Genomic DNA, 25,074 nt, shown 5'->3' with positions numbered 1-25,074 from the left:
GTCCTGGATTTGGGGGGTTCAACCTGTTGTTGAGTTATCCCCTGTATTATTAGACTAAGAGAACTCAATCACTGCACCTATTTAGCTTAAGCAGAAGGTTAAGAGGTAACTTGATCAGTCTATTCTATAAGTACCTACACGAGGAACAAATATTTAATAAAGAGCTTTCCAATCTAGCAGACAAAAGTCTAACACATTACTATGGTTGGAAGCTGAAACTACAAAAATTCAGATAGTAAATAAGGTATACAGGCAGTCCCCGGGTTATGTACAAGATAGGGACTGTAGGTTTGTTCTTAAGTTGAATCTGTATGTAAGTCGGAACTGGCGTCCAGATTCAGCCGCTGCTGAAACTGATCAGTTTCAACAGCGGCTGAATCTGGAGGCCAGTTCTGACTTACATACAGATTCAATTTAAGAACCCCAGGCATCCCCAAGTCAGCTGCTGCTGAAACTGATCAGCAGCTGATTCCAGGAAGCCCGTGGCAGGGGCTTCCTGTAGTCAGCCACTGGTCAGTTTCAGCAGCGGCTGACTTGGGGACACCTGGGGCAGAGCAGCTGGGGTGCTGCTGGGTTGGTCCAGTGGCGCCCAGAGCGGCGCTACGGGACCAACCGGCAGCGCCCCAGCTGCTGTACCACAGGCATCAGGAGCAAAGCCGCGGAGAACGGGGGCAGCGGGACAGCCCAGACGCGCCGTGGCTATCCTGCTGCCCTCGGGCTCCGTGGCTTTGCTCTGCTTTGCTCCCCGTCCCCCTGGTCTGCAGACCAGGGGGACGGGGAGCAAAGCGGCGGAACACGCGGCCAGCTGACAGCCCAGACACGTCTGGGCTGTCCGCGTGTTCCGTCGCTTTGCTTCCTCTCCCTGGTCTGCTGGAGACCAGGGAGAGGGAGGGCCCCGTTCGTAACTGCGGATCCGACATAAGTCGGATCCGCGTAACTCGGGGACTGCCTGTATATTTCTAATGAGATCATCAACAATTGGAATAATTGACCGAGGGTCATAGTGGATTCTCTATCACAATTTTAAAACCAAGACTGTTTTTTAAGACATTTTTTTTAAGGATTTTAGAAAATACCCTATTTTGGAATTACTTTGGCACAGTTCTGTGGCTTTGTTATGGGGGTCAGCCTAAATAATCACAATGGCTATATTTTGATACTAGTCAAGGTTCAGTTTTTCTAACTGTAACAGAGGTACAATTTGATTTGGGGTTAGATTTGCCTACTGAAGCAAGAGAAAGTGATTTGCTGAGACAGATTACGTTCAGTTTAACGCCTTCTCAACTCTGTGCTGCCAAGCACACAAATACTACTTTTTTGCCAAAGGAAAAAATCCCCACCAGGAATTATACAGCATCAAACACTAAACTTAAGGGAATGCTATTTAAGTACCTACTATATTTCTAGAAGGATTAACTGAGAAATCTTTACTTCAAAAAGCAACAACCGCAACATGGAAAAACCTCCAAAGTAGGCACCAGATGCAGATGTGTAGAGAGTCTACTCTGGTGCCCAGCACAAGAGGACAGATTGAGAAAGGAGTTTAAATGTGCCCTGAAAGTGGAACAGAAGTCCATCTCCAACAGCAGTGGTTCCCAACCTTTTTATATCGTGGACTGGCAAACTTGTTCAAAAACTTTTGGTGGACCTGCACTGAAATTATTTGCATATTCATTATGGTAATTAATTTTAAGCTGCTGCATGCTATTTTACATTGCATCTGTATGCACACAACACGTCATTGCGTGGCTGGGAAGATCAAAATCAGACATTGTTAAACAGATGGCATGCTTTGCAGAATAGCTCTGGTTTTCACTAATTTTTTGAGAGAGGCAAAGGGGTTCGGCAGGTAGGGCAGGAGAAGGGGGGCTGTGGCCAAGAGGAATCATAGAACTGGAAGAGACCTCAGAAGGTCATCAAGTCCAGCCCCCTGTTCTAGGCAGGACCAATCCCAACTAAATCAACCCAGACAGGGCTTTGTCAAGCCGAGACTTAAACACAGGGATGGAGGCTCCACTACTTCCCTAGGTTACCCATTCCAGTGCTTCACCACCCTCCTAGTGAAATAGATTTTCCTAATATCCAACATGGACCTCTCCCACCACAACTTGAGACCATTGCTTCTTGTTCTACCATCTGTCACTAAACAGAGGGAATGAAAAGGGGGACCCAGCCAGGGAGAGGCGGGGCTGAAAGCGGCGGAGCACTGATGCTGGCTCGGAGGGCTTCTCCTGCCTTGTCCTCTTACCCCACCCCAGCCGCCTGAGTAGTGGTGGCCCCTGCTCAGCCCCAACTGTCCTGCCAGGGCTCTCGAAGCAAGCTCCGGCTCCGGAGCAGCCCTGCTCCACCATGCAGCCCTGCCATCCAGGCTATGTGGCTGCCACAGAGCTAGAACTGGGGCCATAGTGAGGCTGCCCTGGAAGGGACAAGGGCAGCCTCAGCGTGGCCCCGCTCCAGTCATACCATATGGCTGGGGGCATAGCCTGGCAGAGTGCCACAGTCCATGGGTGGTTGGGAACCACTGTCCTACAGCAATGGGTGCTGTATGCTACCACTGGTGAAGAGAAGAGGAGCTACTCAGCATTTTAGTGACCAGAAGCATCTTTTCTTCTCTTAGCTCTTGCGAAGCCCAACAATGCTTTTCCCTGATGACTTCTTAGAGCACTCATCAAGTTTGCAACTCTACCCATCACAGGACTGGTTGCTGCCTTGCCTGGAACTGCTGCCTACAGGGAGGAGGGCCCAGAAAAGGTTTTTATAAACATTTGGAATAGTGTATAAAAACAACAAAACTTTAGCATAAAAAAATGAAACGTTGCAAAAAGCTGTGCCCACTAGTAAGTAAACCTAATACTTGACACTGCTTCATCCAACTGCCTGCTCCTGTGAGAACACTGGTTACTGGGAGGTCCTAGATTGTTACTAGTTTGAGATAACAAGTATAAAAACTCTTTATTTTACTTCCTCCCTAACCCCTTAAGGCCTCAGGTTATCTCAATCTGCCTTCTAAATGGCACCAACCTGTACTACTATATCTTTCATATAGTCATATTCTTCTGGATGTAGAAAGGCAGTGAATTCTTCCTTGGTAGCAATCAAGTCTCCATCCTTGTCAGCCATTTTAAACCTTCGTTCATCCCTCACCATCATCTGCTTGTAGTTGAACCCATCATCAGGGTCTGGGTCATCTGGGCAGAAAAAGATAAGTTATACCCATTTTAGACTCCAAAGCTCATTCATGAAACAATTGCACCACTGTTGCATGTCAAATGTTCCTTCTGCTCTTGACTAGGGACTTCACAAGGCTTGTGTCAGAAAAGCCCAAGCATTGTATATCCAAGGGTTACAGTGAAAACTCATTAGGGCTCAGATTTTGCATGAAATGGAAAAGATCTCCATTGATTCTACATTTTAACAGAGGGGCATCCTGAAGATGGCTTCTCAGAGGAGGCCACTTTGATCAGGATAAACATTGCATTCTGATAGCTCATGGGCCGTGTGCTCTGTGTTAAAGGTGAGAGATTTTTCCTACTCCTGGAGTTGAACACGTAATGGGATAATACTTCCCCACTGAAATGCAGCAACACTGCTGACAGCCTAAATCTAGATACTGAGATGTTCCTCCCTCCTTGGTCCCCCATAAGTTTTGGGTAGGGATGTTAACTAACGTGTATTTGTGTAAATGTACATTTTTATATTAGAATGTTTATATTATGTAATATTTTTATATTAAATTACTACTGGATTTAAGTGGTTACACGTTTACACATGGGGAGCAGGCAGATCCACAGAAGCTGATAAGCGTGGGGAGCCTGCTTGAAAGTTGCTTCCTGCGTGTACCAGCTCCCTTCCTTGCCCATGCTGGTGCCTCTCTATCAGAGGCAGCAGCGCAGTGGGGAGGCAGGGGGGAGACCCTCCATGGGAACTGGTGCTCCCCCATCACTGCTGCTTGTGTGGGAGGCAGGGAGGGGGAGGGAGAGGAAGCAGGCAGCTCTGCGAGAGGCAGCAAGGGGGAGGGGGGGGACTGTGTGTAGTCGTAAGTATTAAATGATAAGCCCAGGCTTATTGGTTAATAGAGTAAATAACTACACACTAACATCTCTAGTTCTAAGGGTCTATTAGCGTGATTAAATTTAAGTAGACTTCAGTAATTTAATATAAAAATTATACAACTATTTATGGGCCCATGTTTGTAGCACGGTATTTTAATTAACAGTGAATACTTGAGGAAAAAGTATTTAATTACTAAAATAGCAACACCACACAGGTGCTCCTTTGTCCACAGAGTAATAATCATATCCTAGGCTAACAAAAGCCCAATTTAGAGTTTATTTAGTTCAGAATGTGGTTACCACCTTGTGAACATGAAACATTAATTTAAAGAAGGACACTTTAAAACTCTGATATTAGGCAAATGTTAAAAGTAAAGCAGTACAAGGAAGTTTGAGCCAGTGAATGCACATCCAGTTGTGACAGGCTGGTGGCTAAATGAAGCAGAAACACTACGGTCTCAAGCTTTACAATGGGCTGGTTCAGATCCCATCTGTTGCGACTGCAGCAAATGGCACCTTCAATTCAAGTTGTGAGGTCACCAGCCACAAGCTAATTGTTACATGGAGAAGTATAAGGAGGAAATCCCTTTGAAGTGCAATTTAAAATACAAGGTTGACTGCTTGAAGAAACACATCTGTAATAACCATGTGCTTTAATTAAAGGCAAATTAAAGGAAGCAAATAAGCTAGCTTGTTTTTTGTTTGTTTTTCTGTGTCCTCATGCCATGCTACACTGGTGCTTTAGTAAAATACCTGCACAGGTTGGCACAAAAAATTCTATGCTTGTAAACAAGTGAAAATTAAGACTCTCCAAAAAAATCAGCGTTAAAAAGTTATACATCAAGCCAAGACTTGGTGATCTGCAGTGACTTGCTTTAATTCCACTGTGTCTTAGAACTTCTCGGAGCAAGGCCACAACAGAAACAGATGTAGAAAACATTCAGGGAATGTAGGTACTAAAATTCAGGTCAATTAAAGTGGCACCATTAACACTGCAGCAGCACTGTCCAGGGTTGTTCTTTAGTGCTTCATCTGGCCGGCTCGAGAGTCCTTACATCTAACAGCTCCAACCAGAGATGGAAGAGAATGCAGATCCACAACTGTTAAAGAACAATTGCTGTTTATGAGCGACATACCAGCAAGGCCTGGCGCAGGTTCTGTGCCAGCACATGAAGTTGGTGCCATTTAGAGCCAATATTAAACATAAGCAAAGAATCCAATGGCCTTGTTCCTTAACAAGGACATCAGATCATAATCTAAGCAAGTGTGCTATGTCTGTTTAGTGTATCATCGTGCATGGTTTGGGTACACAGAAATGCCCTTTGCATTTAGTGATGTATGCTAAAGCATGGAACATGCAGAGGCTTACCGCACACTACTCAAATGTAGCAGTGAAGTGACCGGCATGATTTGATTTAGATGACAAAAATCTAATTTAAGAAAATACTCAAACAAGGGCCATAAAGAGCTGAAGTAAAGAGAATGATGTCTCAAGCCCATGCAATATGGAAGATGTAAGTTCTCAATTAGGATCTGTTAATTTCCCAGCTGTGCATTAAACATGAGAGAGGCATTGCCAATAGGGATGTGAACAGGTATCTGGTAAGCATCACCCTTAACAGGTGATGCTAACCAAGTAACGGTTAATGGGCTGCCCAGGAGCAGCCCCCCCCACACGAGGCTGGAAGTTGCAGCCCAGGGGAGGGGCAGCCTCACACAGGGCAGGAAATGGCAGCTGCAGGGAGAAGAGGGGATAGGAGCCAGCAGCTCAGTTTGGGGTCAGAAGCAGCCCCTGCCCGCCCTGGTTAACTTAACATTTAACCAGCAAACTAATTAAATAGGATTTTCCAGCCTCATTTCCAAATTTGTTCATGCCAGACAAAGGTAAAACAGCTTTTCACAGTAGACAAGAAGACTGCTGAAATAGAACTTATTAACGTATTATGGAAAAGTATTGACTTTTTATACAGAAGTGGAAAGCCAAGCTATTACACATACATGAGACAGACCGCTGTAGCTATGAAAGGAAGCAGTAGAAACATTTTGAGTGCATTACTTTTTCTTCATTAGGACAATTAAAAAATATACCGGCAGAGACAGGTGTCCAATCCAACTGCATGGGCTTCAGAAAAAGCCATAAAAGCCCTCACGATGACCCAAGATAGTTTTTCTATACTTAACAAACGATCTTGGGATAGCCCAGGGCCAGAGAAAAGTGCTGTGATTGCATCAGAAATCCAGTCTTTTCACTTTCTAGTTAGTGGTATAAGGCTTATTTCTAGCTCTACAAGGTCACTGGATCTTTGATCTTAATCAGTCTTTGGTGCTGGACTGAACACTATCTTGAATTTAACAGGTTACTTAAGTGGAGGGGAAAGGCACAAAGCTCATATTTGTCTCAAACTGCTCAGCAGAGTGAAGTGACAAACAGCCTTGGAGGGATATGAATTAGCCAGAAGAAAGCAATGAAGATGCGGCATAAATGACGACATGCTTTCAAAATGTACTGTGAAAGTCCACAAATACTCACATTGCTCTGAAAAATGTATTCCATCATACCGCATCTGTATGCAATGCAGGTTACAAGTTCCTTTGCTAGTCTTCATTCTGCCCCGTCCCTACAGAACAGTCCCCTTCCCCATTCCTCCCTTCAAAAGCCTCCAGAGCTGCTGTCAATCATCTCCTCACAGCTGCCAGCCTCTACTTCTTGGTAAACCAGATCTAGTCCCTATTTCATAGGGCTGCCACCCAAAAAAAGGAGAGGCCCCCACTGGAAGTGGGGAGTATGCAGAGAATAGAAGAGGAGATAAAACACCCATTTTTTTCATTCAAAGTTGTAGCTCTTGTTAAAAGCCAAGCTCACCAAGCTTTATACAGAGACAACATACAAAGTGCCTTGCTACAGTCTGGCTGCGTTTGCATAGCCACATATATATTTCTGCAGATGCTGAAGGGTGCCAGTGGATAAATATTGCTAGAGAAAAGCTTTAGAGCTTCAAGTGGGATATTACAAGCAATGGAGAGTTAAACTAAACGTTAAACAAAGGATATGCCCAGGAGCCTTGAATTAAACCATCCAGATTACTGTTCAGACTGAATTTTAGATTAGGCTTTTAAATTAAAATGCATCAATAAAGCAGAGTTACAAAGCTGCATTTTCATAAATACTTCAGCTTTTAAGATTTTTCTGCATGCTTGCCAATTTCACATGGCTCTCTCACTAATGCGAAGGAAAAGATTGCTACCCAGTTGAATCTCACTGCAGCAAGAGCGCTCCATGCTCGGTGTTGTATCATACTTCTGCTTTATTGATTAGAGACGGTGTCTGCAGGTTTGACATCTTGCCCCTTACCCAGGTAAGTGCCATATGTCACGTTTCTGTACTCATCCCAGGAGATTAATCCATCTTGATTCATGTCAAACTCCTGCCACTGGCGTTCGACATTGTCATACATGTACTTCTTCTGGGCCTTCTTAATCCAGGCTTTCAGCTCCCCCTCGGTCACAAACCCATCCTTATCCGTGTCTATTTTATCTACAATCATTCTACAAGACAAAACAGCAAGTTTCAAGGAGCCAGCTCCACAAAGCTTTTACCCCAAGAACAAAGACCTACCTAAGATGTAGCCGTAGGTGGCATTTTTATACTCTTCCCAGGAAATGAGGCCGTCCTCATTGAGGTCATGCCCCTTCCACTGGCGCTCTACATCCTCGTAAATCCAGCGTTTTTGTGCAAATTTAATCCAGTTTTTGAGTTCCTCCACAGTTACAAACCCGTCCTTGTCTTCATCTATTTTACTTACAATTTTTCTGTAGAAAATGCAGAAAAATGCGGGAAAAGTTAAGGGAAATAAGGCCCTTTCCACTCAGCAGAGCAGCGCATTTTAACTGATGGCACCGTTATGCAGGAGCGAACAAGTGAATATCAAACTGTAAGCCAGCAAATTACCAAAAGCTGTTTTTCCATGGTGGAAAACACTTTTGCCAGCTGCACACTTTTAGACGGTAATTTACCCGATTGCTGTAGACTGATTTGTTGATTCAAGGTAGAGGATACGTAGTTTAACCTCAGCATGCACAGGCTACCGGAATACTGACTTGTTCATTCCTAAGATTCCGTTTTTATATTCTTCACGAAAAGTATTTCTTTTACTACTGAATCGTCCATCCTTCGTTAGTCTAGAACAGGGATGGGCAATCAGGAATGGTGGGTAGGCTGCATGAATGGCTCTCCTTCACCTCAGTGGGCAGCAGCAACCCGTGGCCCACTGGGGTGCTACCTGTGGCCCCATGGCTCTCCTTTTTGCACCTCTCTTGCACTGGGGCACAGGAGGCCTGCATTCCTATGTCTCTTCCTCCCTCCCAGAACTTTTGGAGTGCCATAAATCAGCTGATTCGTGGTGTTCCAGTTCTGAGAGGGAGGGGGAGGAACAGGGATGGAGCGCAAATCAGGCAATTTGAAGTCTCCAAAAGTGCTGGGTGGCGGGGGGTGGAGGTGGTAAGAAAGTTCCGGGGCCTGGGGCTTGAGAGGCATGTGGAAGTGTGTGTGTCTGGGGGAAGAGTAGCTAGGGGGTCTGTGGGACACAGTTGGAGCCCCAGTGGGCTGCATCTGGCCTGTGGGCCCCAGGCTGACCACAACTCGATTAGAAATAATCTGGTTGACAAAGCTGTGACAGACACATATGATATGCTTAAACTTCTGTAGTAACACTTTCTAATGAATCAGCCCAACTGATAATGAACATCTTTCAAGCCACTGACTTTCCTTCCCCAAGGAAGCATAAACGGATAAACAATTCAGCAGTGTTTTATGCATTCAGACTACAATGCATTCAATGTCAATAGAAAACATACTAGAAGATTTGCTCTGTGTCTGGTTTAAAACTGTAGGAATGTAGCATCCATTGTTTAATCCCCTCAATTCATACAATATTCAGCATCTCACTGAGTATATTCCTTCTGGAAATACGAACGTTAGCCAAAAGCTTATGAAGACTAATTAACGGTCAAATTCAGCTCACAGTAGGAGTCTTTCCATTTACTGCAAATTAAAGTAAAACTAACCGAGCTCAAAACTTTGTATCAGTGTCTCATTTTGTAGATGAAGCTGTCAAACAATCCAAGTGGGGTGGGATTTGGCTCTAAACTTTGGAGCATCAAGCTGTCAGGGTTGTGCATTTTGGTGGATTCCTAGAATTTCAGCAATATTGGTCTAGCCTAGAATAACTTTGTAATCCTCCTGTCAGAGGCACTCAGCTTTGAGGAATCTAAGAACTAAGTCACTGAATGGAGTTGCAGAGAGCTGCAAAACAGTAGCTGCATAATGCTCTGATCTTCTTGCCTAAGGATGTCATATCATCATTAGGGCTAGTGGTTTGTGATATTATATGCTAAGTCACAGTATTATCAGGACAAAAAAAAGCATGGTTTTACAGAAAAAAAATTCCAGAGACATATGCTTGAAATATTTTAATCAAACTCTTACTTTTTAAATACTATGTTAAAATCATTTAACTAATAGTTTTAGTTCATCCATACCTGGAGCCATGATAAGCCAGTGGCTCTAGTTCATGGTCTGAGCCTCCCTGTGGAATATATTTTAACCTGGGCAGCTATTTAGTCTTTAGTCTTGGTTCTATTATTTAATACCATCTCCACCTACCTGCAGGTATGACTCTCAAATTGGAAGTCAGAGATACTTTTAAAATCATGAATCATGGAACTCTTCACAGTCATAAGAAAAATGCAGCTTCACCACATATTGACGTGCAATGCATCACAGCACAAGATGTGATGCTGAAGTTATTTTATGATTCTTTACAACTAACACTTCCCTTTCTTTCTCAATTAATGCCTGGCCTGCTGGAATGGACAGACTTCATAAGAATCCAATTACCTCAGCACTCCCCTCACTGCCTCCTGTCAGGCACCTTATGAAATGCCCCTTAAGCCTACACTCCACTTTCAGATCCAGCAGAGTACAAGGACCTGTTCCACATATATTGGTGAGTGTCCCTAAGAATTGCATGTTAAGTTGCATGTGGCTCTAATCGTGGCTGAACTTTTCAGCTGACAATGTGAAGGCCCCAGAAAAGCAGTGACTTCAGAGAACAGCTAAAAGCAGTGCTAGAAAAGCTCCAAAACAAGAACCTTCTCAACTCCAAAAGTTGTGCTCTTTCAACGACACACACAAACTAGCTTTCCACAAAAATCAGTTTTAGTGGTACGTTATGAGTGACCAAGAACAATACCAGTTCAGATTCAAGAGTGATGAAAGCGTCTTGTATTAAACTAGGAAAAATGGTATATCTAAGGGACGAGTGGATTGAAATACTCATTCTGATATTTTTAAAGGAATGAAATTTTATCCTAATTCACTATTTCAGTGGTTCTCATATTTTTTGGGCTCCGGAGCCCTTTACATGCGTAAAAATTTATGCGGAACCCCAGTGGTCCATTGATTGTATGTGTTGTACCTATCAATGTTTCCAGTCTGTCAACCTCGTGGAGCCCTGGAGATGTCTTGTGGAGCACAGTTTGAGAAATACTGCACTATTTCATTGCCAGTTTTTTCTAGCCAGTAATTTAGCAGAACCACAAAATGAAAATGCAAAACAATGATGAAACTTAAAGGCTAGAAAAACAATGCAACCTGCAAAGAGGATCTCTTGCGTACTTCTGCATTCTGTAACCAGCTTTGAGTTCCTCATTTCTCTTGCACTTGCTCATGCTCTAGAAACTGAGCATCTTGATCTTCCCCATTAGAATACTTCCTTCAGAAAAGCAACAACAGCAATCTTGATTTACAACTGACAGCCCTAGAAAAGCTTGCTATACAACATGAAGAGCAACACTAATTCAGAAAAAAAAATGTCATTGCCTCAAATACTGGGAGCTAAGCACTTTGGAGTCATGAAAAAAAAATGTCATTGGTACAGTGAAACACTAAGGCATGATTTCTAAGGCAGTCTTTTGCTCCTTGAAATGAGTGCACCATAAAGCGGCACCATATTAATTCTAAGCAGGAGGCAATCATTTTCTCATGACAAAGAGACAACCCCTTCATGCCTTCTTCAATAACCTTCTAATCCACTATTCCTCAGCCTTAAAGAGCATGACTGTGCCAAGCACTTGAGGCTGGGGATGTAGATTTTAAAATTAGGAAAAACTCCACAGACATGCTACTGTAGAACTGTCCACTTTTAAGAAAAAACTCCTTTCTCTGAAGAGTAGATTAGTGTCAGGGACAGAATACTAGGCTAAAATGGATCACTGAATGCAGTGTAATTATAACAGTGTTTGTCCCAGGAAATTAGAAAAAGCTGGTTCAGAAGCAGCTATTACCTCACCCAAATGGATCTTTGGCCGATACAGGTTGCAACTCTATAAACGGGAACACTCTGGTCCAGCAATACCCATGGTCTGGAAAGACCATGGATGTTCCAGGATCAGAGAGTCCCAGTGTGTTTTGGGGGATGGGGAACTGGTGCAATGGTGGGAGTGCAAGGGTTGCACAGCCCAGGTGTGCTGCGGGGGGCTGGGAGCTGGCACACAGCTCAGCTGGGTTGCCGAGGGGGAGGGAGGAGGAGACAAAGTCTAGGGAGAGGGGGCAGAGCAGGAAGTGGGTCTGGCAAGAGGTGGGCCAGAAATTACCTCTCCTGGTCCAACAAAATCCCTTATCCAGGACCCAAGGGTGCTAGACCAGGGAGGTCCAACCTGTACAGCATGACATTACCTATTTTCCTACCATCAGGATTCCTTTAGGAAATGAGACAGACAACAGAAGAAAAATACAGTGGAACTGACCTAACATGCAGTAATCTCATAATCGGATTATAAAACAAAACAATCTTCCCCCACTCAATCTCTGCAGCATGAACATTCCATCTCTGTGCAAAGCATAGGCCATATAATCACCACCTCAAGCATGTCTCCAAAGCCAGCTGATTGGCATTTGCTTTTGTTTGTGTCACTTAGAGCCACTTCCCCAAAATGCTTCTGTCTTATCTGTTTCCAGTGCATCTTTTTACATTTATGAGGCAAGAATTAAGCATGAGAACGAAACAGCTAAATTGATTAATCCAATTTCATTGCCAAGCTGAGGGGAAAAAAAAAACAAAGTGGAAAGTAAATTGCAAAATGCAATTTATGCTGTAATAACTTTACAAAGACATTTAAGTTTTAAACTTGATATATTCCTTTAAATAAAACTGAAAAATTAATATTAAAGTATCTGGCAAGTTAGTAAGGCTGTGTGCTGAGGCGTGGTAGGCAGGGCTCTCACAAGTGCCACAGCTTTCTGTACTGGATAGGCTTATGCTTCGAAGTGTAAAACCAAATATAAACCACAGCACTGATAGGTGCAGCTATGTGACTCTTGGACAGAGGGGAATACCCTGTTACATCGAATAGTAAAAAATTGCTGCATCCCAGCTCTTACCATATCCTTCTCAAGGTCATATCCTGAAGCTGGCATTATCAATGGCAGCCAATTAGAGTAAAAGTAGTAAAAAAAATTAATTGAAAAATATCCTATTTTTATTTGCTTGTGTCAATGGATGTGGTTTTTTGTGTATTAGTTGCCTCCTAGATCAGAATTAATATGGCTAAAGAGCACAAAAGCTTCCAGTGGGTTTTAGTGATTCCTTAAGATAGAAGCCAAGCTTTGTTCAGCAACTTGCTAGAAATCTGTTACTTTAAACTGTAGGGAATAGAGCAAACAGCAAAGACATATATTTTGATTTATTTGTTGTACCAACCTGTAGTTCACTAGGTTCGTGGATATTGTAAGCCCAGCATGGTATTTTAAGTTGATATGAGAGGCAAGACCATAAAGCATGAGGAGATCTTTAAAATCCACAAGGAACAGTTCCATATATTAAAGATGAGGTGTGCTGCAGACAACCTGTAGCCTTGTGAAGTTATGTTTGGCTTGCAGACCACACTGGAGCTACTACTGATTTTTGAACCCCATTTTCAAGTTTTAAATTTAGAACATGTGTACCGAACAGTCATCTGGTATAGGAGAAATATCAATGATCAACTAAGGCCCGTCGTTGACTGGGTAAAGTAATTTTGCATAGATTACAAATTAATCTACGCAATTAAATATATGTCATAGAAATTAAATATATGTCATAGAATCTTTAATTAATGTGCTTGCAAATGGGAAGTAAAATTTCAACTTCAAACATTAATCATTTTATTGAATAATTACTATACACAGTAAATTTGAATCAGAAACTCGTCACGTTTCCATTAGTCTTTCTGTAACTAATTTGAATTATTTTGTGATTTGTAACAGTAAAAATTTTCTTTGCACTATAATGAAAGTTGAATAGGCAACTCGATTTTAATTTTGTTAGAAAATATTTTTATGAACTCTAATCAATATAGTCATGACTTTTTTCCAATAAAAACAAAAATAATTATTTAAACTTTTCGTCCATCATATTCCAGTGTAAAAAGTAGTACATTCTGCTAATCTAAGTGGCAGGATTGTTTATGTAAAATTTAGTATTTGTAGATAATCCCAAAGTATGACTTTATTTTTCACAAACTAATCCACAAACAAACTCTTCAAAATATGTACGATTTGTGTTTTAGGATTACATTTCAAAGAATGGGAAATGTATTTTGTAAAATTCCAGATGAGAAAAACGTTAAGTAGTTCTTATCACAAATAGCTTTTTATTTTATAGATTCCTTACCCAAGTCTCTCCTTGCTCTCCTCTGGTGTCAGCTGGTCAAAGGTCTTGGCCTCATCGGCACCAAGAAAAGCATCATGGTCATAGTCAAAGTTCTGTCCATCATCATGGACCTTGTCACTGAGTTGTGGGTCATGGTGAATACGGTCCTTCTTGTCTGTGGGTTTGGTCAGGACACAGACCACAAAAAGGGATAAATACACAAGAAGCTGCTGACTGGTCATGACGATTCAAGATGAACCTTTGAGATATGAATAGATAAGTTATTTAGGGCTTTGCCTCTCCCAAGATATTAAGTCAGATTCAACATTCTGTGTTTGATAATGAAAGATGGATGGATATAAGCATAGGCACCAGGAATTTCTCTCCCACCTTTTCATTTTGTTCTGCCTTGCCCCATGGATTACAAGCAGATACCCTCCCGCCATGGTACTAGGAAACCGTTATGCTCTTCTTTATACAGGAGATAAGCAATCACCCCCTACACCGGAGGAGAAGTCCCGTACCCTCAAGACTGCTGCCACCACTGCAAATAGGAAACGTAGGGTAGTGGTGGTCGGAGACTCTCTTCTGAGGGGGACAGAGGCGCCCATATGTCACCCTGACATTTCATCTCGGGAGGTATGCTGTCTGCCGGGGGCCCGTATCCGAGATGTTACGGAGGCATTGTCGAGGATTATCCGGCCCTCTGACTACTACCCCACGCTACTCATCCATTTGGGCACTAATGATACTGTGAGGTGTGACACTGAGAGGATCAAGAGTGACTACAGGGCTCTGGGAGTACGGGTGAAGGAGTTTGGAGCGCAGGTGGTATTCTCTTTGATCATTCCTGTGGAAGGTAGGGGCCCAGGCAGAGACAGGTGCATCCTGGAGGTGAATGCCTGGCTGTGAAGATGGTGTCGCCAGGAGGGCTTTTGCTTCCTCGACCATGGGGTGCTATTCCAGGAAGGACTGCTAAGCAGGGATGGCGTCCACCTTTCGAGGAGGGGGAAGACCCTACATGGACACAGAATGGCTAACCTAGTGAGGAGGGCTTTAAACTAGGTTCGACGGGGACAGGTGAGCAAAGCCCACAGGTAAGTGGAGAACATGGGGACCTGGGAGATGGGTCGGAAATGGGAGGGAGTGTGGGCTACCGTGGCAGAGAGAAAGGAGGGTCAGGGCAAAAAGGGGAGGCAAGGTCAAATCAGGATCTTAGATGCCTATATACAAATGCGAGAAGTATGGGAAATAAGCAGGAAGAACTGGAAGCGCTAATAAATAAGTACAATTATGACATTGTTGGCATCACAGAAACTTGGTGGGATAATACACATGACTGGAATGTTTCTATAGAAGGGTACAGCTTGCTCAGGAAGGATAGACAGGGAAAAAAGGGAGGAGGTGTTGCCTTAAACATTAAAAATGAACACACTTGGAGTGAAGTGGAGATGGACATAGGAGACGGAAGTGTTGAGAGTCTCTGGGGGTAGGCTAAAAGGGATTAAAAACAAAGGTGATGTCATGCTAGGAGTCTACTACAGGCCACCTAGCCAGGTGGAAGAAGTGGATGAGGCTTTTTTTAAACAACTAACAAAATCATCCAAAGCCCAAGATTTGGTGGTGATGGGGGACTTCAACTATCCAGATATATATTGGGAAAATAACACAGCGGGGCACAGACTATCCAATAAGTTCTTGGACTGCACTGGAGACAACTTTTTATTTCAGAAGGTTGAAAAAGCTACCGGAGGAAGCTGTTCTAGATTTGATCCTAACAAATAGGGAGGAACTAGTTGAGAATTTGAAAGTGGAAGGCAGCTTGGGTGAAAGTGATCATGAAATCATAGAGTTCACAATTCTAAGGAAGGATAGAAGGGAGAACAGCAAAATAGAGACAATGGATTTCAGGAAGGTGGATTTTGGTAAGCTCAGAGAGCTAATAGGTAAGGTCCCATGGGAATCGAGACTGAGGGGAAAAACAACTGAGGAGAGTTGGCAGTTTTTCAAAGGGACATTGTTAAGGGCCCAAAAGCAAGCTATTCCGATGTGTCAGAAAGATAGAAAATATGGCAAAAGACTGCCTTGGCTTAACCACGAGATCATGCATGATCGAAAAATAAAAAAGGAGTCATATAAAAAATGGAAAGTAGGACAAATTACAAAGGATGAATATAGGCAAACAGCACGGAAATGCAGGGGCAAGATTAGAAAGACAAAGGCACAGAATGAGGTCAAACTAGCTACCGGAATAAAGGGAAACAAGAAGAATTTTTATAAATACATTAGAAGCAAGAGGAAGACCAAGGAGAGGGTAGGCCCACTGGTCAGTGAGGAGGGAGAAACAGTAACAGCAAACTTGGAAATAGCAGATATGCTCAATGACTTCTTTGTTTCGGTCTTCACCGAGAAGTCTGAAAGAACACCTAACATAGCGAATGCTAGTAGGAAGGGGGTAGTTTTAGAAGGTAAAATAAAAAAAGAATAAGTTAAAAATCACCTAGAAAAGTTAGATGCCTGTACATCACCAGGCCCCGATGAAATGCATCCTAGAATACTCAAGGAGTTAATAGAGGAGGTATCTGAGCCTCTAGCTATCATCTTTGGAAAATCATGGGAGACAGAAGAGATTCCAGAGGACTGGAAAAGGGCAAATATACTGCCCATCTATAAAAAGGGAAATAAGAACAACCCAGGAAACTACAGACCAGTTAGTTTAACTTCTGTGCCAGGGAAGATAATGGAGCAAGTTATTAAGGAAATCATCTGTAAACACTTGGAAAGTGGCAAGGTGATAGGGAACAGCCAGCATGGATTTGTAAAGAACAAATCATGTCAAACCAATCTGATAGCTTTCTTTAATAGGATAACGAGTCTTGTGGATAAGGGAGAAGTGGTGGATGTGGGATACCTAGACTTTAAGTAAGGCTTTTGATACAATCTTGCATGATATTCTTATCAATAAACCAGGTAAATACAACTTAGATGGGGCTACTATTAAGTGGGTGCATAACTGGCTGGATAACCATACTCAGAGAGTAGTTATTAATGGTTCACAATCCTGCTGGAAAGGCATAACAAGTGGGGTTCCGCAAGGGCCTGTTTTGGGACCGGCTCTGTTCAATATCTTCATCAACGATTTAGATATTGGTATAGAAAGTACACTTATTAAGTTTGCAGATACCACCAAGGTGGGAGGGGTTGCGACTAATCTGCAGGATAGGGTCATAATTCAAAATGACCTGGACAAATTGAAGAAATGGTCTGAGTAAACAGGATGAAGTTTAAGAAAGACAAATGCAAAGTGCTCCACTTAGGAAAGAACAATCAGTTTCACACATACAGAATGGAAAGCGACCGTCTAGGAATGAGTACAGCAGAAAGGGATCTAGGGGTGATAGTGGACCACAAGTTGAATATGAGTCAGCAGTGTGACGCTGTTGCAAAAAAAGCAAACATGATTCTGGAATGCATTAACAGGTGTGTTGTGAGCAAGACACGAGACGTCATTCTTCCGCTCTACTCTGCGTTGGTTAGGCCTCAATTGGAGTATTGTGTTCAGTTCTGGGCACCGCATTTCAAGAAAGATGTGGAGAAATTGGAGACGGTCCAGAGAAGAGCAATGGGAATGATTAAAGGTCTAGAGAACATGACCTATGAGGGAAAGCAGAAGGAATTAGGTTTGTTTCGTTTAGAAAAGAGAAGATTGAGGGGGGACATGATAGCAGTTTTCAGATATCTAAAAGGGTGTCATGAGGAGGAGGGAGAAAACTTTTTCATCTTGGCCTCTGGGGATAGAACAAGAAGCAATGGGCTTAAACTGCAGCAAGGGAGGTTTAGGTTGGATGTTAGGAAAAAGTTCCTAACGGTCAGGTTAGTCAAACACTGGAATAAATTGCCCAGGGAGGTTGTGGAATCCCCATCTCTGGAGATATTTAAGAGCAGGTTAGATAAATGTCTATCAGGGATGGTCTAGGCAGTATTTGGTCCTGCCATGAGGGCAGGGGACGGGACTCGATGACCTCTCGAGGTCCCTTCCAGTCCTAGTATTTTACGATTCTATGAAAATAAAGATTTTTTTTTTATTTGGCATCACTCAATTGCAAAACTCTCACTTTCAGAAGTATTGTTCCCCAATCCAATCCTCCTTTCTCAATTTCTTTCCCACTTCCCAGATCTTTATATTGTTACTCCTTTCTTCCTTTTGCCTTCCCTTTGCTGAAATAACTTCCAAATCCACCTCTTATGGGTTTCAGTCCTACTATTTCCCCATGCCATCGCTCCAATTAAACCAGGGCTTCCCAAATATGGGTCGCCATTACATTTCAAAAGGGTCACCAGGTGTCTCCCCAGGTGGCTCTTAAGGAGCCATTCACACATTTCTTGAATTGCCCTGGGTCACCAAGTCTTCCTGAATTGTCAAAATGGTCCCCATCTGGAAAAGGTTGGGAACCGCTGAGTTAAATTAACAGGGACAGGGAGGCACACCTCAGCCCAATTGTCTTTTTGAGTCTGCAGCCAGCCAGGAACAATGTGGCTATTTCCTAAGTAAATTTTGCAACCACGAGAGCTAGATACTGCTTTTCTAAAACAATTCTGCAAAATCTAAGATTTTAATATTTCATGTAAGCCACATCCTGCCCACACAGCCTTCTGGTTTGACACTATCAATCTAGATTAGGGATGTAAGGGTTTAACCAGTTAACCAATAAGCTTGTGCAGGGTAAACTCTCCTGCCCCTCCCCTACCTCTCTGTGGGGCTGGGAGCTGCGGTTAACTGTGCGACTGGTAGAAATTTTATCGGTTACACAGTTAATGTTTTTTTAAATGTTTATATCCCTAATCTAGATGTTACTTTATCGCCCCCACATTAAACATAGAAGCGATCGCCAAAGGTGATCAAATTGAAGGCTGCAGCCAAATTAGAAATGATACATTGCAGGTAGGTATTAAAATGATCAGTGCAGAGCCTGGATTAAAAGTTAATGAATAGTGTGTGTGTTGTGGAAATACTTATTGAAGACTAATGTTTAACTTGGCACAACTCTAATATTCAGGTTTCATTAATTAGATTCATACAGTAAGAAGATTCACAATTTTACAGCCATCATAGCCCTAAATGTCCTTAGCCTAACACATCCAATACAAACAGGTAAAAGCAATTGTAGGCTGTTTATTTGGAATCCTGATTAGTTAGTTCAGTAATCTTCAAACCCTAGAATCAGATTACAAATGCACATCTCTTCTTCTTGCCAAGTCTTTCTAGGAGACTAATATTATGTACAAGTTTGCTCATAACCCCGGATTCATACGGAGAAGGTAGGGCAATCTAAGGTGTCTGTACACGCATGTAAGAAGCCTGGGAAACAAGATGGAAGAATCAGAAAACCTGGCACAGTCAAATAACTAAGATTTGATTGGAATAATAGAGGTTTGGTGGGATGGCTCACATGACTGGAGCACTGTCACGGAAGGGTATAAACTGGTCAGGAAGTACAGGCAGGGGAGAAAAGGCGGAGGAGTCATGCAGTATATGTAAGAGAGCAGTAGGATTGCTAGAGCCCCAGTATAAAGCAGGAGAAAAGCCCATTGAGAGTTTTTGGGTTAAGTTTAGAGGTGGCAGCAACAGGAGTGATGTCGTGGTGGGTGTCTGCTATAGACCAGATCAGGTGGATGAGGCAGATGAGGCTTTCTTCAGACAACTAAGAGAAGCTTCCAGATCACCGGCCCTGGTTCTCATGGGGGACTTTAATCACCCTGACATCTGTTGAGAGGCCAATACAGCAGTACGCAGACAATCCAGGGAATTTCTGGAGAATGTTGGGGGTCAACTTCCTGGTACAAGTGCTGAAGGAACCGACCAGGGGACATGCACAGATTGACCTGCTCTCACAAAAAGGGATGATTTAGTAGGTGAAGTAGATGTGGGCGGCAACCTGGGAAGTAGTGATCGTGAGATGGTCGAATCCAGGATCCTGAGCAAAGGAAGAAAGGGAGCAGTAAAATACAGATGCTGGACTTCAGAAAAGCAGACTTTGACTCCATCAGAAAACTGATGGGCAGGATCCCCTGTGATGCTAACATGAAGGGGGCCATTTTCTCTGAAAACTCGTGGCGATCAAGGGAGGTCCCAAGATGATTGGAAAAAGGCAAATGTAGCACCCATCTTTAAAAAGGGGAAGGAGAACAATCCTAGGAACTACAGACCGGTCAGCTTCACCTCAGTCCCCAGAAAAATCATGGAGCGGATCCTCAAGGAATCCATTTTGAAGACCTTGGAAGAGGCGAAAGTGATCAGGAATAGTCAACATGGATTCACCAAGGGCAAGTCATGCTTGACCAACCGGATTGCCTTCTATGACAAGATAATAGGCTCTGTGGACATGGGGAAGGCAGTGGACGTGATATATCTTAACTTTAGCAAAGCTTTTGATATGGTCTCCCACAGTATTCCAAGGGTCAATTCTAGGGCCAGTTTTGTTCAACATCTTTATTAATGACCTTGATGAAGGGACAGATTGCACTCTCAGCAAGTTCGCAGATGACATTAAGATAGGGAGAGGTAGATACGTTGGAGGATAGGGAGAGGTAGATACGCTGGAGGATAGGGATGGGGTCCAGAGTGACCTAGACAAGTTGGAGGTCTGAGCCAAAAGAAATCTCACGAGGTTCAACAAGGACAAAGTAGAGTCCTGCACTTGGGATGGAAGAATCCCAACCACTGTTACAGGCTGGGGACCAACTGGCTAAGCAGCAGTTTGGCAGAAAAAATCCTGGGGATCGCAGTGGATGAGAAACTGAATATGAGTCAACAGTGTGCCCTTGTAGCCAAGAAGGCGAATGGCACATTGGATTGCATTAGGAGGAGCACTGCCAGCAAATCTAAATAAATGATTATTCCCCTTTACTGGTGAGGACACATCTGGAGTATTGTGTCCAATTCTGGGCCACCCATTTCAGAAAGGATGTGGAGGCAATGAAGAAAGTCCAGCGAGGGCAACAAAAATTATTAGGGGGCTGGAGCACATGATTTATGAGGAGAGACTGAGGGATTTGGGCTTGTTTAGTCTACTGAAAAGAATGATGGGGGATTTCTTAGCAGTCTTTAACTACCTGAAGGAAGGGCCCAAAGACAATGGAGACAGGCTGTTCTCAGTAGTGATAGATGGCAGAAAAAGGAGCAACGGTCTCAAGTTGCAGCAGGGGAAGGCTAAGTTGGACATTAGGAAAAACTATTTTACTAGGAGGATGGTGAAGCACTGGAATGGGTAACCTAGGGTATGTCTACACTTGCACCCTCTTTCAAGAGAGGGATGGCAAATGAACACATTTGAAATTTCAAATGAAGCCAGGATTTAAATATCCCGTGCTTCATTTGCATATTTGCGTTATGGCACTATTTTGAAATAACAGACCCTGTTAAGACGCGGTTATTTCAAGAGAAAACCCTTTTCTCGAAATAACTGGTAAACCTCACTGTATGAGGAATAAGGGTTATTTTGAGGGGTGGGTTCTCTTTTGAAATAACTGCGTCTTAACAGCGTCTGTTATTTTGAAATAGCACCATAATGTGAATATGCAAATGAAACATGAGATATTTAAATCCCGGCTTCATTTGCATCCCTCTCTTGAAAGAGGGTGCAAGTGTAGACATCCCCCTAGGGAGGTGGCAGAATCTCCATCCTTAGAGGTTTTTAAGTCCCAGTTTGACAAAGCCCAGTCTGGGATGACTGAGTTGGGGTTGGTCTTTCTTTGGGCACAGGGTTGGACTTGATGACCTCCTGAGGTCTCTTCCAATCCTATGATTCTAAGAAACCGTCACAATCTCCTCAGGTAATCAAGTGTCTCTCCCATCTCCCACAAATATGTCCTTTTATTATCTGATTTACTTAGACACAACATGTATCCAGAAGTATGAGTAGGTAACATTTTTCTACCTAATACCTAAATCCTAGGTACTCAATGCACCTACTGTGGTACAAATAGAGATATGTTTACATAAAAAGAGTGAAGTCCTGAAAGAATGGCTTTATAAAACCAAGTTCTATTTTACAGAAATAGTAGACGTGAAAAAGCCTCCCACATTAGTTTCAACTACTTCAAGAGGTTAAACTGCGAAACGAAAGGACAGTTTGCAATCCTTTAAGCAAGTGAAACAAGAGGGAAAAGTTAAATAAATACTTGAACAGTTACTTGAGTCTTCATACAAGGTCACAGTATTTCTGATGTTTAGGTGGCACATAACCACATTACAAATATTAGTTTACATTATGTAAATAGCACAGAAACAATAATTAAAATATCCAATGGATTTGTGTAATCTGTCTGCCACGTGAATCACTGAGAAGTTGTCAGGTCAGATTCAATTGCCACATTCAACAAAGATGTAGGTTTCCATAGCAGGGAAAGAGATTAAAGGTTGTTATAACAGAGGAAATCATCAGATAAAGATAATCCTGCTGTGTAACTAATATTTACACCCAAAGGATATGAAGTTGAAACATATGGAACAAGCAGCCTTGACAAAGAGTATCATAATTCATATTACACAAAAACTCCATATTTGGAGTTGCCAGACTCAAAGCAGACCACATTATAACTTGTGATATTGAAGCTGACATACAACGATTATAAATTATAAAGTTATTCTATAAATCATAGTATGCGCTTACGTTCTGACTCTCAACTATAAGAAGATTTAGAAGAATTGATAGATATTCACAGTGCCACACTAAAATAAAGGTATAGAGAGACTTCAAAAATTCAAAAAAAACAACAAATAGTCTGGTAGCACATTAAAGACTAATGAAACATGTGGTATCATGAGCTTTCGTGGGCACAGCTCACTTCTTCAGATGATCAGAGAAGTGGGCTGTGCCCACGAAAGCTCATGATACCATCTACATGTTTCATTAGTCTTTAAAGTGCTCCCCGACTATTTGTTGTTTAAGTTTTTCCTGTAACAGACTAACTCAACTACCCCCCCTGAAACTTTCAAAAATTCAGATTGTTTTGTATAAGAAAGAACATTACAGGGGACATACAACATAAGGAAAGGTAAAGTGAAGACAAAGCAGGAGCCCCTATTTAACTACTCATAATACATGAACAAAGTGACATCAAATGAAATAAAAAGGCTGCAAATAAAGTGCCCCCACGTACACACACAAAATGCATAATCAATCTATGAAATTCATTATCATAAGGAATCACTGAACCCGGGAACTTAGTAAGGTTTGCAACAGAATTAGACATTTTGGATAATACAACCATGTACAGCTTTGTTACCAGGATGGACTCATTTAAATCAAAGTGATGTGAGTCATTGATTTTAATCAGCAAGCAGAAAACCTTGATTTAAAACAGTTCTAATCATGCATATGTACTTTATTTTTCTCAAAAAAAAAAAAAAAAAGTTGGTAATAGGGTTGCCACAGTGTAATCATTTAAACAGTTAACGATGAGCCTGGATTTGACTTTCCCTAAAACTTGGTGGCAAATATGTACTGCTTAATATTTTTAATGTAATTTACATTATTTTAATACATGGCAAGTTTAAGCCTTAATATAGGCTGTCAATTTCAAAATGCTTTGTCTTTAAAAAATAAACCTGGTTTATAAATAGAAAATGGGATTTTTTAAAAAAGTCATCAATTTTTATCAACTCTGTATGGTACACTGAAAAAGGGTTGGGTTTTTGCTTAATGAATGTAAGCCCTTATGTTTAGTGCATTAAATCAAACATTAAAAGAATGGGGTTAGAAATAAACTTTTATGAGTAGAACATTCCTTAACTTTGCATTGTGATGTTTCTTAAATTTTCTGCTGAAGCATCTGGCTACTGCTGGAACCAAATTACGGGACTTGATTGGACCACAAGGTGAATTCCTTATAGCAAATCCTGCATTTCCTATAAACCACGCCTGTCTAACATTACAAGGAGCAGACAGAGAAAAGGTAAAATTGAAAAAGGCAACCAACCTTTCTGATCAAATTCAACTGCACTGCATGTGTCTCAGAGGAAAATAAAAGCATATCTTCTCATGGCTACATAATCAAGATGATCAAACAAACATATGTAGTGGAAATTCTAGCGTGAAGGCAGTTAGTGACTTATCTCTCTCTTCCCCACCCACTTCACATCTTGTCTCAATTTATACTGCAAACAAGCAGGAACTTTTTTCTGTCAAGAGCCCAACACAATGAGGCTCCAATCCTGACAGGAGCTGCTGGGGGCTAATGAAATGCAAATAAGTAATATGAGGAAAATACTAAATTATAAAGGATTAAATTTCCTTTCCATATCAAATTGTAGTTTAGTTAAAGAATTTTTGATAAACTGAATGCTGAAGCATTTGGAAGGAAGGAGGAAACATCATCTGGAAAAACTCCAAGAATGTCAGGTGTTCTCAGCTAGCTTCTGCAATAGAAGCATGTTATCACTATAAAGCTAGGTTTCTTAGTCACACTAAGTCAGGGGTCTGCAACCTATGGCTCTCGAGCCAAATACAGCTCAGTAAGGAACCAAATATGGCTCTTGTCATTCCCAAAATGCATGCAACTTTTAAAATTAAAATGAAAAATTCAAAATTTAAAAAATGCTTAATTACTCGTGCAGCTTGAATGTGCACATGAACCTGAATTTGAGCAGTTATGATGTAAACTTCAAATAAATATGCAAAAAGATGCAGAAGTTCCATTAAATAAAGTATGAGTACAATGTTTAATTTATGCTATTGATTAACCATCATGTCAACTATCAATAATATTAAGTTGTATATTTTCAGTCATGCAAACGAGCATTCTTATACAGGTCTTTGACAACTACTTCTTCTGAATTTTGATGAAGTCCGGCTCCTTTGTTTGAAAAGGTTGCCAACCCCTGCACTAAAGCATTCAAGGCAGTCTCATCTTAACTTTGCATGAACAGATCTGCTGCGAACAGAGACAACAAACTAGCAAACTGAACTCTCATTGAGTCTCATGCAATTATTCTGTTTGATTTAATGAAATGTTGGGACCATACTAGAATTACAACATTGTTAATTACAAGTCTCAGAAGGGTAGCCATGTTATTCTGTAACTTAAAAAAAAAACCCACACAATGGAGTGGTCCTGTAGTGCCTCAGAGACTGACAAATATATATATAACAAAATATTGTTGTGTGTGCTTATAGATATAAAAATCACGAGCTTTTGTGGGCACAACCCACTACTTCAGATGAGGGAAACCTTTTGCTCTACTCATCTGAAGAAGTGGGCTGTGCCATCTATCTATTTATCTTCTTGTTAGTCTCTAAGGTGTTACAGGACCACTCATTGTTAATTACAGG

General features: G+C 41.9%; 1 protein-coding gene across 3 annotated transcripts in view; it reads right to left on the bottom strand.

Annotated features, from left to right (window-relative positions):
* Positions 1-25,074, bottom strand: part of CALU (calumenin) — a 35,328-nt gene that overhangs the window by 6,000 nt on the left and 4,254 nt on the right. For 2 of the 3 annotated variants that reach the window (XM_075924887.1, XM_075924869.1), the window contains exons 2-4: positions 13,763-14,000; positions 7,669-7,862; positions 3,022-3,188 (exon numbers count right to left, since the gene is read on the bottom strand). In XM_075924887.1, the coding sequence (XP_075781002.1) occupies positions 3,022-3,188; positions 7,669-7,862; positions 13,763-13,983 (582 nt within the window). In that variant the 5' untranslated portion in view covers positions 13,984-14,000. Of the gene's footprint in view, positions 1-3,021; positions 3,189-7,404; positions 7,599-7,668; positions 7,863-13,762; positions 14,001-25,074 lie in introns of all 3 variants that reach the window. The other variant, XM_075924878.1, reaches the window with a different exon arrangement.

Source organism: Pelodiscus sinensis, chromosome 1 (genome assembly GCF_049634645.1).
Source record: "Pelodiscus sinensis isolate JC-2024 chromosome 1, ASM4963464v1, whole genome shotgun sequence".
NCBI lineage: Eukaryota > Metazoa > Chordata > Testudines > Trionychidae > Pelodiscus > Pelodiscus sinensis.
This window is presented reverse-complemented; position numbering and strand designations above follow the sequence as displayed.